General features: G+C 42.7%; 1 protein-coding gene across 1 annotated transcript; it reads left to right on the forward strand.

Annotated features, from left to right (window-relative positions):
* Positions 1-6,942: 6,942 nt before the first annotated feature.
* Positions 6,943-16,166, forward strand: LOC143217410 (uncharacterized). Its single transcript, XM_076441682.1, has 2 exons — positions 6,943-8,980; positions 9,228-16,166. Exon 2 carries the CDS (start codon positions 13,634-13,636, stop codon positions 16,016-16,018), a length of 2,385 nt encoding a protein of 794 aa, XP_076297797.1. The 5' UTR covers positions 6,943-8,980; positions 9,228-13,633; the 3' UTR covers positions 16,019-16,166.
* Positions 16,167-17,371: the final 1,205 nt, after the last annotated feature.

Here is a 17,371-nt window from a genome sequence, read left to right on the forward strand (position 1 = left end):
AATATGTGCTAGGTGTCTCTTTTTATTATGTCGAGCACCCTGTATATGAGCACCAAAAACTAATTTTCATCGTTTTGTTAGTGTTTGACACGCGATTGTAAATACGTTCAAAGCATTGTGCTACCGTCTCGTCCCGTGTTATTGTCTTTACCGTTCGCGTTCAATTTGAACGATTTCTAACGAGCTCCCCAGTATGAGAGTATGGTGGGGATGCCCGCGTATTACGCGAGGACCCCGATCCGCAACAGTCGAGATTGATGACTGAGAGAGATCTCTGTTCCTCCGAAACGAGAACCGTGAGTCGTTCCTCCGAAACGACATCTCAATTGTCAGTTATTTGTACCGCGTGTTTAAAATTATTATTAAAAGTGATCTTGAAGTCGCAGAAACCCGGCTTCCCTGTTTAAACCAGTGGTTTTAATTCACCCACTTACACTTTCTCCACTACCGGACTGATCCAACCCTTCATACCTGATTTTAAACGAAGTGCTCGTGTCGGGGTAAACAGTTAGTTTGGCCGTTATAATTTAAGGAAAAACTTGTGACACCTCATATTACACGTCCGTAAAACCAACAATTTTCAAGACTTCAAGGAATTGTTTGAGATACGTTTTCTCATATTTCACTAAAGACTGCAACATATCCAAATTTGAACAAAATCCGAAACAGTAGTTCTATTTCGCATGGAAATATGGATACTCGAAAACAATTAAAAATTAAAACAATTATAAGAAACTGCGATTTAGATCAATCGTGAGCAGAAAAATTCAAAGATTCTTTTCTTTACATCTTTCAATGCCTACTATGTATATCTGGTTTATGTGTTGACCGTTTTCGATGACATTTCGGGTAATCGGATAGTGTTTTTTCATTTTCTTAGTTTTAAAAATCTTAAGCTTAATAAATATGGATTCGAAAAAATCGTTTGTCCCGCTGTTTCCAAAACCGTTGTTTAAACATGTTTAAACAATCATACTGTATTAATATTGGATATCACTGTATTTGAAAAAGTCTACAGAATCTTTTATATGGCGGGGGTAGCGAGCGCACGGTAACCCCAAGGAATCTGGTTAGACCGATTTGGTCTTTAATGTCTTTATGGTTATTACGGCTATTAACTCCTAAGGGTACGGCTGGTGGCACATTGCAGTTCGGCCATGGCACAACAAAAGCCCAAACTTCGTTTTTCAGGAGCTTTTGCTCGAAAAAGTATATTAACGGTTTCGGTGTTATTTCAGCCGCTTGGCATAGTACCGTTACCGGTATTGTCCGGTATGTATAAATATTTTACCGGGATTAAGTCCCTAATTTCACACAGTGAATTAAAGTTTCAAAGCGAAATGTTCAGCGCTGTACGAAGCATTAACGACATTAGATTCGAGACTAAAAGACTTGAATTTTTGGAGATGTTATGACATTTCGACGAACATTGCGCCGGACGGCGCACCCGGTTTTCACCGACATTTCACCGACTCCAGATTTGACCGGCAACAAATTTGATCGAATTGATTCAATCGATTGATGAAGTTAATCGCCATACGGTCTATCCATCTGTCACCAACTCCTCAAATCACTCGCCGATGTCGAGCCGCTCTCGAGCCGCCCGATGTGTAACGGATAGACTTGGGATCTGTATGCATTTATAGCAAAATTGAGCAGATGAAATTGATAGTTGTTGGAAAATTTTTAAAATTGAAAATGTCAATATATGATTTCTCCTTTATTAAAATCATTAAGGAAAGGGATGACATTCTTTTGAGTTTCTATTTCTTGTAATCAACGCTGACGTTTTTTATTTTGCATAAAGACCCGCTGTCTATCCGTAACACATCGGGCGGGTGGCCCGAACGTGGTCGACCTCGTCGGGCGCGTTCGGACAGAAGCGGACAATAATAACTCGCTCTCTTTTGTGGCAGCTAATTTCCTACATTTGCCACAAGATGGACAGATAGTCAAAGAAAGACCTTTCTCGCTGCTACCTGATCCGTCACCGATCTCTATATATACAGTCTTAAACCACCTTCCGATATCGCAGCGTCTCGGGCAGGGCCCGCCTTACTGATGAGTCCTCTAGCGGTTCAGGACTGGTCGGTCAGAGCTGTGACACACCTTTTTTGGCCATTCCGTCGCGATCCAGGCGGCGACCCTTGCAGCGACCCGTGCAGCTATTGGGTCGCTGCAAGGGTCGCTGCACGGGTCGCCGCAAGTTTCTGTGTTAAAGTCGAATAACTTTCGATAGAAAAGCGTGTGAACGTTGCAACGTTTGCGACGTCCCTTCTCCGTTAATTCCGTGCATATTTTCGAGAGCGATAAAGGACCGGACCGCCCTCTAACGGGACACGTACCGAGACAGGATTCGAGAGCGCTCCTTTAAGAGATCCCGATATTATCGAGGACCTCCTAATGACATCTGTCGCGCGTGCCGAGAACGGCAAGTTTCAGGGCCGTATATGGAACGCGCAGAAGGAACCACCGACCGTCCGAATTGTCACGGGAAATGAACAATCGCCCCAAGGCCAGGAAGCGCCCGACGGAAAAGCGAATGGCCGTTTCGAGAAATTAGAGCTTGGTGCGAGGACACTCGGCAAGCAAACCGGAGGCGCCGCCAGGACAGCAGCTTGCGAACATCTCGTCCGATACGGACCGACGGAACACCCTGACGTCGTCTCGCCCCATCAAGGGAGAGCTGCCCCGGGGTTGGTGCCCTCGTAGCCAGGAAGAGGAAGCCCCTCCGCTGGTCAAGTCGAGCGATAGGCTCCTTGACCAATTTCGTGATTGCCCGGGGCCCTAGGGCGCGAAGAGGGTACGCTCCTGTGCCGTCGAGTCACGCCGTGGAAACACGCCATAGGCAATTCGGAAAAGCGGTCGAGTGGGGGGAACCGCGTTCGATCCGCTGGGCGGCCGAAAATCGATGGATCACTGTCGCGCTGGCTATCGTAGACCGCACACGTGTCTGCCCTTGAAAACGCGTTGCGAATCACAAAGTAATACTTGCGCCGCGAGAGATTGCGTGTCCTGTTGAGGGTTTCCGTGCGCCTAGGACTACGTCCACCCGAGCCCAGGCTTGCTGTACGCTCTATCGGGAGCCGGTCAAGTGAATCGGAACGACAAACAGCACGAGAAACGGTAAGTCGCACTTGTGATCCATTCGGTATTTTCGTTGCGCGCCGGCTCGACCTTCGACGTGCGAGGACGAACGCTTCCCGTTCCGTCCTCGATAATTCGCTCGCATTCCTTTCGGAATGCTTTGAGATTGTTCGGGAATATTTCGGGAGAGTTTTCCTCTGTAAATTGCGTGCGGAAGAGTGTCTTCCGAGGAGTCGCGTTCGTGAGAGTAATTCAATTCGGTATCTTCGCGTTTCTCGAATCCTGTGTCTCCTGTCGAAACGCGTATTCTGTCCGTCGGCGTTCGATCGCGTAATCGATAACGTACGCGTCGGGGCGATTCACGTGCGGAAGTCATCGCGGCAGTCTCGCAGTTCGCCGGTCATCTGCGCCTCGCGTTTCCGAAGTTCGTTGCGAACGAAACGACGATAATTGTCAGCGGTATCGTTGCGAGCGAAATCGGTAGGACAACCGCGCAGCGAACGGCCATCTTTTCGCTATCTTGTATGAAGAGCGCGGGCTCTCGGGTCGCGGCCACGTGGCCGCTGATTTTGTAAATCAACGACTGCTACAATAAATAGCTCGAGACCATATCGTAGTCGAATTATTCGATTCCCTGTGAGATCCGTCCTGCCGAGAGGGCTGTCCTAGTCACCCCGTGTTCGAACCATCTGGCCTAGTCGCGACGTCATTTTCGATCCGCGTATCTCGAAGATTCGGCTCTCGACCTCGGCGTCTCCGAGCTCGAGCAGAGTTTTGCGTTTCGTGTGGCATCCTAGCGGTGCCTGGCGCCCGAACCTTTAGCTTTCGTGAGGAAATCGTCGAATCTTCGAGTCTCGTATTGTCTCGGGCGGACCGCGTGCACTCGGCTTGCACGCGGCCTGGTCTCAGCGCCTGCAAGGCCCGAAGGTAACCGGCTTCCGCGGGTCTAACAGCTCGCCGGAAAAAGGTTAACGTGACAAGAGATAGAACGATGAATTTTTTTTTAAATTAAAGCTCTAACTTTGCAGAATATGCGGAAAGTAGGGAAATGATGGTACGAACGTTTTTTAACCTTGACAAATTTCGTTAAACCTGCACAATTTCAATAAAACTTTTTTGCAACATGCTGTACATCATTTCCCGTACATTCTTCCACGCTTATTTCAAATCTGGTCTCAGAATTTGTCTACCACCTCAGGATTTTCCAAAAAATCGAATTTTTTGTCAACGAAACATCATGAAATCATATTTTCGTTGAAATCCGATTAAGCTACACTTTTTTTTTGGTGGTTTTATTAGGAAAGGATTGGACTATTGCAAAATTATTTTTTTAACCTCGACCATCAACTGTATGGAGTCGAAAAATTTAAACTAATTCGTTTTTTACGTCTTTTTCGATGAGCCGTCACACAGTGGTCTGGATTGGAAAATCGTGTGCCTTTCTGCCCAAAAACGAACTTTCTCGTATCGATATCTATAAACATTGCTTCCCAAATGTTCACAGACCTCGGAAATGAAGAAAATAGTACAATTTAATAAATATAATAGTTGCAATAAACATTGAAAATAGGACATTTTAAGAGGAGGATTTTTCACGAGAAAAATTGCTTCTCTGTGATGCGGTGCCCTGACGTTCCTATTTAATATTATCTCTCGCTTTTTTTTTTATATTGAAGAGCAGACTTTTGTGATAAAAATCATATCTTTCCATTATTTATTAACGTAAATACTCTATTTATATAATAATGCTCAATGCCGTAAGAAAAATTTGTGAAGTCTTTTCCATTTAAGATGGTATATCTTTAAAGTTTAGCCGAGTTTAGCTTTCTAATTAATTGGAATATTTTTAGTACACCTTCCTTCTAAATAATCATGAAAAAATTAATTCCGCCCCTCTCCGCCCGCTCAAATTATTATTGTTTAAAGCCATTAAAGTTGGTAATAGAATGTTTGCGAGGTATATTGTTGGTACAAATTATTATCAGATGACTTCACATAGCGAAAAATGTAAGATTTTAGTGTTAAATATTGCATCCGAGGTAATTCTTTAGTATTAAAATATAATAGAAGTTTTTCAATTCTGTTTCGTTCTGATATTTCGCTCACCTCTAGTAAAATAAAGATATAAGGTAGTAGGCTCGTTTCGTTTTTTAATCATTATAAATTATTATAAAAAATATCTTTGACACGCTTGTAATGCGTTTTTACCTTTACGGTAATTTTTTTTGTGTATGTTGATTGCAACAAGACTTCTCAAATTTATATTTTACGTATTCCATAAAACGTTACACATGTGTGAAACATAAATATAAAAAATACATATTTAGAAAGTAAAAAATAGTATGTACGATTATATTCCAAAAATTGTTTTTTAAATCAAAAATATCAATGAAAATTTATAAAAACTTATTGTTTAACAAATGCAAAAAATATTTAATTACTTATAGTTAAAAATGACTATTTTTTAAATATTTTTAGTGAAAATTTCATTGCAGTATCTCTACTGGTTCAAAAGTTATAACAAAATGGCACACGATTTTCCAATCCAGACCACTGTGCGTCAGTGATTTAAATTTTGAACAAAATATGTTTATATTCCTTGGAGTTTCCACTGTAAAATGAGCCCTTCAAAAGAAATGGAGATATAAAAATTGGCGTCACAAGGAGCTGGCAACGGACGCTGTATGCGATTAAATAACCCCATTTACAGCTCGAGAATAATATTAGCAACCAGTCTTGACCAACGATGCCTTTTTAAGTGAAAGGTAACAACCCTGGAACAGACATTTTCTGACGTAAGGATCGACAGCGTCGGTCCTGAAATTACATATTTCATTCACGTAGTGAAAAAACATTTTAGATTTGTCTATGTCCAACAAGTGATCCAATACACTGCCTCGTAAGTACGAGCGATAGCGGAACAGCAGTGGGTTAGGATACGATACCGTTACCGCCCACTACATACTACGCAATTGTAGGGGATGGCGGCAAGACGCCAACACGCATGGATTCGAACTGGTGACATTGTACTTGGTGTAAGCCTGAGAAGAAGGTTCCCAGGCAGGATTACGGTGACGTGTCTAGGTGCGAATGCGCGGACGATTGGATCAGAGTGGAGGAGGCAGGACTCGTTTCACATGCATTTTCGGCTGTATTGAAATACTTATTACAGCGGTCACACATACTACGCAGCGTGCGCCATCGAAGTCAACACATTGAGACTACGGGCGCGCGGCTGGGGTCGGGCTAGGCAGACCACGGGCGCGCGGCTGGGGTCGGGCTAGGCAGACCCAGGCAGACCCAACCCGGTAGACTCGATTTCTTTCAGTGCCGTTCCCGGGGCTGTTCTCTACAGGGAGATTTATGACAGGTCATTACTATTGAGCTGGAAGTCGACACTTCCTCGACCAACACGTTTTGACTGTAATTTTCAAATCACTCGACGAAGTTGAGCCACTCTCGGGCCGCTTGATATGTCACGAATAGACTGCGGATCTTTATGCATTTATAGCAAACTTGAGTAGATGAAATTGATAGTTGTTGGAAAATTTTTTAAATTGAAGATGTCAATATATGATTTCTCCTCTATTAAAATCATTAAGGGAAGAGATGACATTCAATTTAGTTTCTATTTCCTGTAATCGACGCTGACATTTTTTATTTTGCAGAAAGATCCGCAGTCTATCCGTGACACACCATCGGGTGGCCCGGTGGCCCGAGAGTGGCTCGCCTTCGTCGAGCGCGTTCAAACGTCAGACAGAAGCGGACAAGTTCGTGCGAACGCAGAATTGAATCTCGAGTAGCGCGAAAACTCGCTCGCCCGAACTTGTCCGATTCTTTCCGAACCCACCCGACGAGATCGAGACACTCCCGGGCAGCCCGATGCACTCGGGTAGCTGGAAACGCGCTCGAGCCGAAAATTATAAATTAAGTTTCTTTTCCCTTCTACGACACATTTTTTTTGCACGAAGACGTTTCAACCCTCTACACCTACCGAACCTTAAAAGTAACTGGTAAATGTTTCTTTGTATGAAAATGATGAGATTGATTTTATTTAGACTTTATGCAGCTCTCCTATTGTAATATGTTAATGTATTAGCTCGTTCGGAAAGTCATTTCGTTTTCTCCTTTGCTGAAGAAATAATTCAATTCAATTTAGTTTCTATTTCCTGTAATCGACGCTGACATTTTTTATTTTGCAGAAAGATCCGCAGTCTAGTAATGACAAACGGAAGCATTGCCATCCCTACACGATAAACAAAATTACTTTCCGAACGACCTGATAGTATGTAGTATGTAATTTAAATAAAAATATTAATTTTTGTCAGTAAAAAGAAAGACTGCTGCTGCTGCTGCTACACATTTGTACAATAGACATTTACTTTACCGACATCTTAATGTGGAAGATCCACATCAGCGCGACCAGCTCTGTATCACCTTACCGGGGCGAGAGACCCCCTGCTCCCTAGTACAAGGCCTGTACGTGCCTGTATGGCGCTGCGTACGGCATTCGAAACATTGGCGCGACTGTGTTGCCCTCTTACGGTGAGGCAAAATCCCCCACCGTTTTCCGTGCAGCCTCGCGGCAGCAGGGATCCAAAACGCGACATTGCTGCCCGGTGCAGTCCTGGTTGTCTGGGTACATGCGTTAAGAGATAAACAGCGAGTACAAAAAATGTATTATGATCGTGGAGCAAAAGAAAGGAAAAAGTTTAAAATAGGTGATACGGTAATAGTAAGAAATAAGACTGAATGGGAACCAGCGGTCATAACAGAAGTATGCAAAAATCCGAGATCGTACATTTTAAGAAATAAAAGGGGCAATACAATTAGGCGCAATTCGTATTATATTAAAAAGTCTGCAAATAGCGCAATTGATGTCACTGACATTAATATTGAGGACGAGATAACTCTGTGCGAAGGAAAAGACAGCAGTAGTACAAGCGATAATAATAATATAATTACTAGAAGCGGTAGAATTGTAAGAAGACCAGCGTACTTTGGTATTACCTAAGATTAAAGCTAAGAAAAGGAGGTGTAATAGTAGCATACCTATGTATGTACGTATGTGTGTATGTATGCAGGTGTGTAACGGAGCGCGGCAGTCGAGCCGGAGATTAACGGTAATACACGTGGTCATAAGCCCTCTGTACTAACTTTATATTATATTATATCTATCTTATAATAAAAGTATTAATAAACATTACACTTGTTGCACAGCAATTTGGTCAAGGTCCTCTCGGCTGATGCAGGTACGACGTCACGGGCGCGTTTGCACGCTCGTACGAACTGAAGCACCGTGATAGAATATCCATCGAAGATCGGTACGAAATCAACAACCTGTTTGATCATGTAGTGTCCCGATTCTGCATGGTCCACGTAGACAGGGCTGAACTTGTCGTTCGTGCGGTTGTCCGTCTTCGCTTCGGAGTCTATGAGGTTGAATTTGAAGAGGTCTTGTCGTCGTAGTTCTGCATACGTCCTCCGTTGTGTTTCTGCGTCGGCTTCATATCTCAAGCGCAGTTCTTCAATTAATTCAACATGCTTGTTTAAAAGCGTGTCTTTCTCTTCAAGCTCGGCTTGTAGCCTCGCGAGCTCTTGGGCTCGTGTTTCCAATGGAGTGCTCATTTTTATGAGCCTCCGTTGTAGACTGTGTTGAAATCACGGAGTCGTGCTGGCGGTGGTTGATCAGTGTCCTACCGACTGCGCCAATTTTTGTTACGTCCCAACCGACGGTAGCAGTCGTCTGCGACGGAGTGCTGGTTTTACCTGGAAATCTTCTATTTTCAGGAGCTCCGTGCAGTACCGCCTTCCAGGATGCAACTGTGTGTGAAAAAATCAACCTCTCGGACAGGACGTATGCCGCCCCAAAGTCCAGGACCCGTCAGCCTCCGTGAGTAAAATTTCGGAAAAATTTATAAGTTCCTTTTGGCCCAGAAAAATTTGGCCAGGGGTTCCCCGGAGGCGCTGGCCAGTAATTTTTTATTACGGCACTTTTCACGCGAGCACTCCGAAAATTGTTAAAGTATGAAAGTGTCACAGAAAAATCGGGCAGCGGTTCCCCGGAAGCGCTGGCCGGTTTCAATTTAACTGTGCACTTTCACGACACTTGTCACTGTTGACGCACTAAAAACCCACAGGATCACCGTCTCGGCCTCGGAGTTGGCAGGGCTGCAATGGCCTTGGAGCCAGCTGTCCTCGATGATCACCGTTTCGGCGTCGGACTCAAGGTCGTCGTCTATTGGATGGCCTTCAGTGACGATGTTTGTAGGTTGACGCGTAGAAAAGAGCTGCAGGTCGTCAGTATTTTTTTAAATGGGATCGTATGTTTTTTTCATGCACCAATCGACAAAGCTTCATATTCTCTACAAAAATATATTAACCTATTAATATCGAAAAACTAACTAATTAGTTAAGGAGATATTTTAATTTAAGTGTTGTTACAAAATCACGACTCTCATAATAATGTTGTAATGATTGTATTCACAACATTTTCATCAGTTTACATCACAACAGCAGTTAACAGTTAAAAGTTTACATCGCGACATTTTCTGAATCGAGAAAGTAATGATGAAAGCGATGATACGATCTTTCATATCAGCAATTGTAGTCGGAGCCTCGGCGAATACTTTATATCTCAAGTAACCCCATAAGAAAAAGTCGAGGTGTTCAATCAAGTGATCTTGTCGGAAAATGAATGCGACCACCTCGTCCTATCCAACGATTCGGAAATATTTGATTTAATGCATTTCGTGTTATTCTTTAATAATCTGCAGGACGACCATCTTGTTGGAGCCACATTGTTTGTCGAATATACAATGTTACGGATAGAGAATATATTCCGTTCGTTTTCTCACAGGAATCTCTTCCAGATCGTCTCTGGCGGGAAGCGTCCTAGATAACCTTTCGAACCCTTTGATTTAGGACCGAGCTCTGGCTCCGATTTCGTTAGAAGTGACAAAAATGAGAGTCTGGCCGTAAGCCCTAATCTCTAAGCGCGATTAGATAACGAACAAAGTATTCCATTCATTGTAGGGGTATATAAACCCTTAGATTCTCACTCTCGGGGGTTAGTACTGCAGTAGACACGTATCGCGTCACGTCGTGCTGCATTTCGGAAAGTTAACTTGTAACGAGATCGGGCTAAAGTACCTTTCGGATCAAAGTCTAACATTATAGATTCCGTTTGTTCGGTTTATAGTCTATTGGTCAGTGTTGAAGTTGTTTCCGAGTCCCCCGCATTGCCAGTGCGTGAAAACCGAGCACCGTAGTTTAGGTAAATTATTTGAGTATTGACAATATACTAGTTTTCCTAGTTACGTCTCGATATTATTAGTGATATACTAGTTTTCGCTAGTCACGCTTTTATATCAATAATATACTAGTTTTCCTAGTTAAAAGATTTAATATACTAGTTTTCCTAGTTACATTTCTATCAATGATATACTAGTTTTCCTAGTTAAAAGATTTCTATATACTAGTTTTCACTAGTTACCTTCCTTTAATAATATACTAGTTTTCTCTAGTTACATTCTTTTAAAATGCCGAATTCAACTGCAAATACTTCTTTCGTTGACATAATGAACTTGACGGTTTCGCTTGCGCATTCTATGTCGCTTTTGACGCAAAAGACATGTTTACAGAATATTACTTCGACAATTCCGACCTTTGACGGGGAAGGCCCTTCTTTAACGCGTTTCGCGCAAATTATAGAGGACGGGTTAACTTTGATTCCGGATGGTACGGAGGCCGCGTATCTGGCAATTGTTCTTACTACACTCATCGGGCCAGCACGTAGATGTACGTTAGAGCACTAGTTTACTACCACAAAAGCATTGGTTCAGCATTTAAAGAAACGGTTCGCTCCCGGTAAGAGCCTGTCGAATTATCAGGTAGAAATCGCGAGGTTACGCATCCGCGAAGGAGAAAGCCTACGACAATACATCGATAGGACAAGCCATTTGGTCCACTGTACGCGCGGAGCCATAAGGGAAAAATACGAGGAAGAACATGCCGAAGAATTTATTGAATTGATGGAAAAAGACGTCATTGAAAACTTTATCGACGGATTACCCGATCGGATTTCCCTGAAGGTGTCGGCATCTCAGGGGGACATAAAAAATTTGGAAGATGCTTACGACGCCGTGCTACAGATAGACAAAAGATCAGGGTTCTCGTTACCACGAGCGTGAAGTGTCATATCCTCTATCTCCGAACAGATACGATAGACATAGGGACCGACGCTCGAGACCATCTGGTTTCGATGCGGATAGGGAAGGACGAGTGTGCGCTTGGACCTTACGTCATAGGAGCCCTTCTCACTCCCCTTCCTATCGTTCAGATTCGTCAATTGTAAGGGACGGAGAAAAGAAATATACAATTTTAAAGAATAACGATAAGGATCGCATGTCAAAGTCGTATTGTTGGCATTGCGGAACATCCGGACATGATGGAAAATTCTGTAAAAATCGACCACGTAGTCCGCGTTTTCGACGAGATTCACGAGATTCGTCAGTAGAATCGAGCAAGTCTTTAAACTTCGATCACGCTCACCGTACAGGCGACACGATGAGCGAAAACAAAGAAGTTCGCCAACGAACTGTCCGCTTCGAGGAAAAACCCTCATCAAGGAAGCTCCAGCACCACGAATCAAAGTCAAAATCCCAGAACTGGAATCAGGCACGGGGGAATTTCTAATTGACGGTGGAGTATCCGTAAATTTAGTAGTCTTTGACGTTTTGGGAGAAGGGGCAGAAATTGTTTCACGCGAGGAAATCGAAATAACAGGCCTTACGGCAAATCCAATTCGTACGCTAGGAACTACTATACTTCACATACATGAAGCTCCTGCTTTTTTCTATGTAGTAAAGCACCTTGCAATAGAAGCAGACGGTCTTATAGGAAGTCCATTTTTGAAGCAAGAGGAAGCAGAAATTTCTTATTATCATGGGACAATGGTATTAAGAGACAAGCCCACTAGGCCTATTCGTTTTTCAAATTACCAGTTAGAATCAGAGATGCCGACTAACCATCGCATCGATGCCCGATCATCTCAACAGATCGCCATAAGAATAGCTAATCCGAAGGTTAAGGAAGGTTATTTGCCGCGTGTAAAGACGCATGAGAAACTCTATATAGGAGAGGCTGCCGTGTTGAACAATAAAGGAAAGTGTCATGTTATGGCAACAAATACTAGCGAAGAAATCCTAGATGTAGAAATAGAACCACAATTCATAGAACCGTACGACATTTTAGACTCTTCAGAGGAGGATTGTTACTCAGACATACAACGTCATTGCAATTTCAAGACTAGAGAAGATAGAATACAGGGAATATCCGAATCACTACAGTTAAGTCATTTGAACGAGGAAGAACGGGGCAGTGTTACCGCACTGATAGAGGAAAATTTCCCGATATATTTTATCTCCCCGGAGATAAATTAGGAAAGGCCTCCAATTTTTCAAGCATTCTTTACATACTACTGATGAGATTCCGGTTAACACGAGTCAGTATCGCTATCCTCCTGTTCACCAAGAGGAAATCAAAAAGCAAATTAATGGTTTATTGTCCGAAGGTATTATTACTCCATCGATTTCTCCGTACAATTCGCCTTTGTGAATTGTACCCAAAAAACCAGATGCGCAGGGTAACAAACGTTGGCGTATGGTAATAGATTTTTGCGCGCTCAATGAGAAAACTATTTCCGATAAGTATCCATTGCCTCAAATTACCGAGATATTAGATCGTCTCGGTGAGGCCAAATATTTCTCCATTTTCGATCTCGCCAGCGGATTTCATCAAATAGAGATGGATCCGAAAGACAGACAGAAGACAGCTTTTACGACTCCTAACGGACATTACGAATTTTCGCGAATGCCGTTTGGTTTGAAAAATGCTTCACCTACTTTTCAACGTCTCATGGATCAGGTATTAACTGGGCTCCAGGGGACGGACGTTTTTATTTTACCTAGACGATGTTGTAGTTCACGCCTCGTCACTACACGAACACAATATTAAAGTCAGGAAATTGTTGAACCGTTTGCGAGAACATGGTCTAACTCTTCAGACTAATAAATGCGAATTTTTACGGAAGGAAGTTGCGTAGCTAGGGCATATTATTTCAAGACAGGGAGTAAGACCCGATCCCCGAAAGTTAAAAGCAGTCAAAGAATTTCCAATGCCGAAATCACAGAAGAATATCCAGCAATTTTTGGGTCTAGTAGGATATTATCGAAGGTTCGTACCAGATTTCACTACAAAAGCAAAGTCTCTAATTGACCTTTTGGGAAAAGGCAAGAAGTTCAAATGGGCTGAAGAGCAAGAGAATAGCTTCAAACAGTTACGTGACGAACTCTGTCGAGAACCTATTTTGCAATTTCCAGACTTCAACAAACCATTCATTATTACTACAGATGCCTCCGAATATGCTATCGGAGCAGTACTTAGTCAAGGGGAAATAGGAAGCGATTTACCGATTGCTTATGCTTCGCGCAGCCTCAATAAGGCTTAGAGAAATTATTCAGCCACGGAAAAAGAATGTTTAGCAATGGTATACGTCGTCATATATTTCAGACCGTATGTGTACGGAACAAAATTTACACTGGTTACTGATCATCGTCCGTTAGTTTGGTTACATTCTGTAAAAGATCCGACATCGAGACTCATAAAGTGGAAGCTTCGACTCTTAGAGTATGATTATCAGGTTGTTCATAAGTCTGGGAAGATAAATAAAAATGCAGATGCATTATCACGCAATCCTGTTTCCATGTGTTTGCCACTCATACCGAGGGAACTCAAAGACCCCGAGTTTAAGATTCCCGTACCTAAATCAGTCGTTGACACTAATACAATAGGTCAACGTATCAAACAGTTACGTCGGGACCGAGAAAAACGGCCCAAGTATCCGGATACAAGCAGTTCAGACGAAATAGGAGAGCCCACCCTGGGTAAGGTACAGCATTCGCCGATAATAAATAGAAACAGATCTCTTCCTAGTCTGTCGCGAGAGGTGACCATGCCTGACGAAAACCAGGACACCCCTCACCATTTTCTACCCGCAGCGAATTCCACAGACATTTTTTCTACGGAAAAGGATACGAGTCTGTCGGACGATCTAATTTCATTTGACACACCGTTAGAAAACACTGTTATACAAAATACGAATAATTTACAAGGGGACTCCCCCAATGTACCGCAAATACTATTTCCTGAAACAGGTGGGCTTTTGCAGCCTACTGTAATTGGCTTTCCAAACAATACGGTACGAGAGGCAAGTGTGCGTCAACCTTCTGACCACACAGCAGAGCCTTACCCATTCTTCGATAGCTCTACCGACGGTTCCTCTACCGAAACCGACCTGGAGGCGCCGCCGGAGCCGAAAAAAGGGATTAGTATTTCCTCAGACACCCTCACCGCAGGGGAGGACCACTATGTTCATTTTGTATCAGTTGACTGTAACTTAATAACCCCCGTAGGAAAACTGTTGCTAGACACAGGATCAATAAATAAGCAAGAACTTTTAGCTGCACGAGCAAAAAAGGGACAGGTTGTAATTTCAAACAATGGGTTATTCAAAACCTTCAGCATAGTAATTTCTGACAACTTTTACGATAAACCGAAAAGAATAGACGTAGTTAATGGTTTGAACACTCTTCGATCTACTTTAGAAGAAAATAGAAGCAAATCTTTTCGAATATCCGCTACCGGAGATCATCACGAATTATCGGCCAATGAACTTCTTAGAACATTGAAGGAGGTCTTTGTAGATTCGATTTACCGAATTACAATCTGTAACTGCGTTATTACTACGCCTTCTCTAGAAAATAGACAAGAGATTATTCAAGAAGCACACGATAGTTTGATAGGAGGACACAAAGGAGTGACAAAGACTTACAATCGTGTCCGGTCGAGATTTCATTGGCCACACATGCGCAATGAAATCCAAGACTACATTCGAAAATGTAAAAGTTGTCAGGAACAGAAATTGGTCAGAACGAAAACTCGTCGACCGATGTTGATCACTGACACACCGTTGGACGCATTCGACAAAATTTCTTTAGATACCGTTGGGCCATTACCTATCACACCAGGAGGAAACCGTCACATTCTCACCATGCAGGATAATTTAACCAGGTATTGTATAGCAGTAGCGATACCCAATATACGGGCCGCTACCATCGCAGATGCATTTGCACGTCATTTTATTGCAATCTATGGAACGCCACGAGCAATACTCACGGATAAGGGAACCAGCTTTATTGGTACTCTTATGACCAATCTAGCAGAAATATTCAAAATTAAGCAAATTACTACGTCCGGGTATCGACCGCAAACGAATGGGTCATTAGAGCGTAGCCATATTGTTCTCACAGAGTACCTCAAACATTATATGGAGAATTACGAAGATTGGGATTTGTTGATTCCTTTTGCAATGTTCTCTTACAATACATCAGTTCATGAAGCAACTAACTTTACACCATATGAATTGGTTTTTGGAAAACAGGCTCGAGAGCCAACCTCATTTCCGACGGGCACAAACTTGAGAACATACGGAGATTATTTGTCAGAGCTAATAACGAATGTAGTTCGAATCCGCAATTTAGCAGCAGATAATCTGAATAAAGCGAAGATGCGTTCTAAGGGTTTTTACGATTCTCGAGCTAGATCTGCTACATTCAACGTGGGCGAATTTGTTTACGTTCTTTTAGAACCTCGTACTAGTAAATTTGACCCCCACTATGTCGGGCCGTACAAAATAATAAATGTGACAGATTCGAATAATGTAGTATTACAGACTCATAATAAAATAATCACTAAGCATCAGGATAAACTAAAGCATGCTTATTTTACATCAACAGCCGAAGGTGAACATGATCCTCTTTTGTCTACTCCTGATGCCGCTGACAACGAGCCAACTTCAAAAGGAGAGTAGTTTGACAATAGAGCAGGTACAAGGAGAAGTCGGGTTATTTTTCGAGAAGCTGCCGGACCTGAGAACTTATCAAACTCAATGGCGCCTGGTAACCTCGCTCGATGTTGAGAAATACTTGCAACACGCACCCCCGGTCCAACAGCTCATCTCCATGCTTAACCAACTTTGCAAAAGGCATGAGGCAACAAAATGCCTCAACGAAGGTCTCGGGCCTCGGTTGGTTAAGAAGGAGGAAAATACGCGCTACTATCGGAACTTGATAAAATCAGCCATAGGTGATCATCCATATTTGAAGGTAAAATCACCTCGACGAAGTGCGCCGTTTGGATTTATGGGTATAATCAGCAATATTTTATTCGGGACTCTGACTCAAGAGGATGCAGACTTCTACAATCAAGAGTTGAACAAAATATACAAGAACCAACAAGAGATCACGGAGGTAATAGCAAGACAAACGCATATCATCAAGGGTGAGTTCTCGACGGTACATACGAGATTGCTGAATTTAACAAAGGGAATGTCTGAACTCATGAAGGCAGTATCGGAACATTCCCAACAATTACAAGAAACTCAGTCAGAATTGGACAGGTTTCGTTTTGAGAACGTTATAAGGGAAGCATTATTCGAAATTGAAAAAGGTTTAGATGACTATAGTACAAATTTACTGTTATTAATAGATGCAATACTTCTGGCGAAGCAGGGTATCCTCCATCCAGCGATTTTCTCGCCTCAACAACTATTGAATTCTGCTTTGAAAATTAGGCAGACTTCCTCTCATGAATTCCCTTTCTCACCTGAAGAGCTGTTAACAGAACAGCTCGAAAGAATTACTAAGCTGAATATAATTTTCACAAAGGGCAGGATAGTTTTTGAGCTTACCGTACCATTGTTAGATCATCAGATATTCAATCTCTATAAGGTTTATCCTTGTCCGTCTGTTCAATCACTGGGGTCGAAAACGGTGACGTCATACATTCAGCCGCGGTTTACGTACATTGCAATATCTTCGGATGAACAGCAATATTTTTTGCCTACTGAGGATTATTTAAGAACCTGCCATCATCACCATAAGCAGTTATTAGGGCCAGTGACACTACCCGTTTACCAGACGAGTCAACATGCCACCTGCGAAACTACACTGCTGCTGAACCCCAGCACAATAGACTGGAGTACCTGCAATATAAATTTATTGCAAAGGGAAAAAGGCGTTAGTAAAGACTTTTCATAAAACAGGAATTCTCAAATTAGAAGCAGGATGCCAGACCACGATCAACTCCGTACAGTTGAAGGCGCTGGATATAATAGAGACCTCAGAAGAAATAGTATACTGTCCTGTCGTTTCATACAATTTGT

This window comes from Lasioglossum baleicum, chromosome 16 (genome assembly GCF_051020765.1).
Source record: "Lasioglossum baleicum chromosome 16, iyLasBale1, whole genome shotgun sequence".
Classification (NCBI taxonomy): domain Eukaryota; kingdom Metazoa; phylum Arthropoda; class Insecta; order Hymenoptera; family Halictidae; genus Lasioglossum; species Lasioglossum baleicum.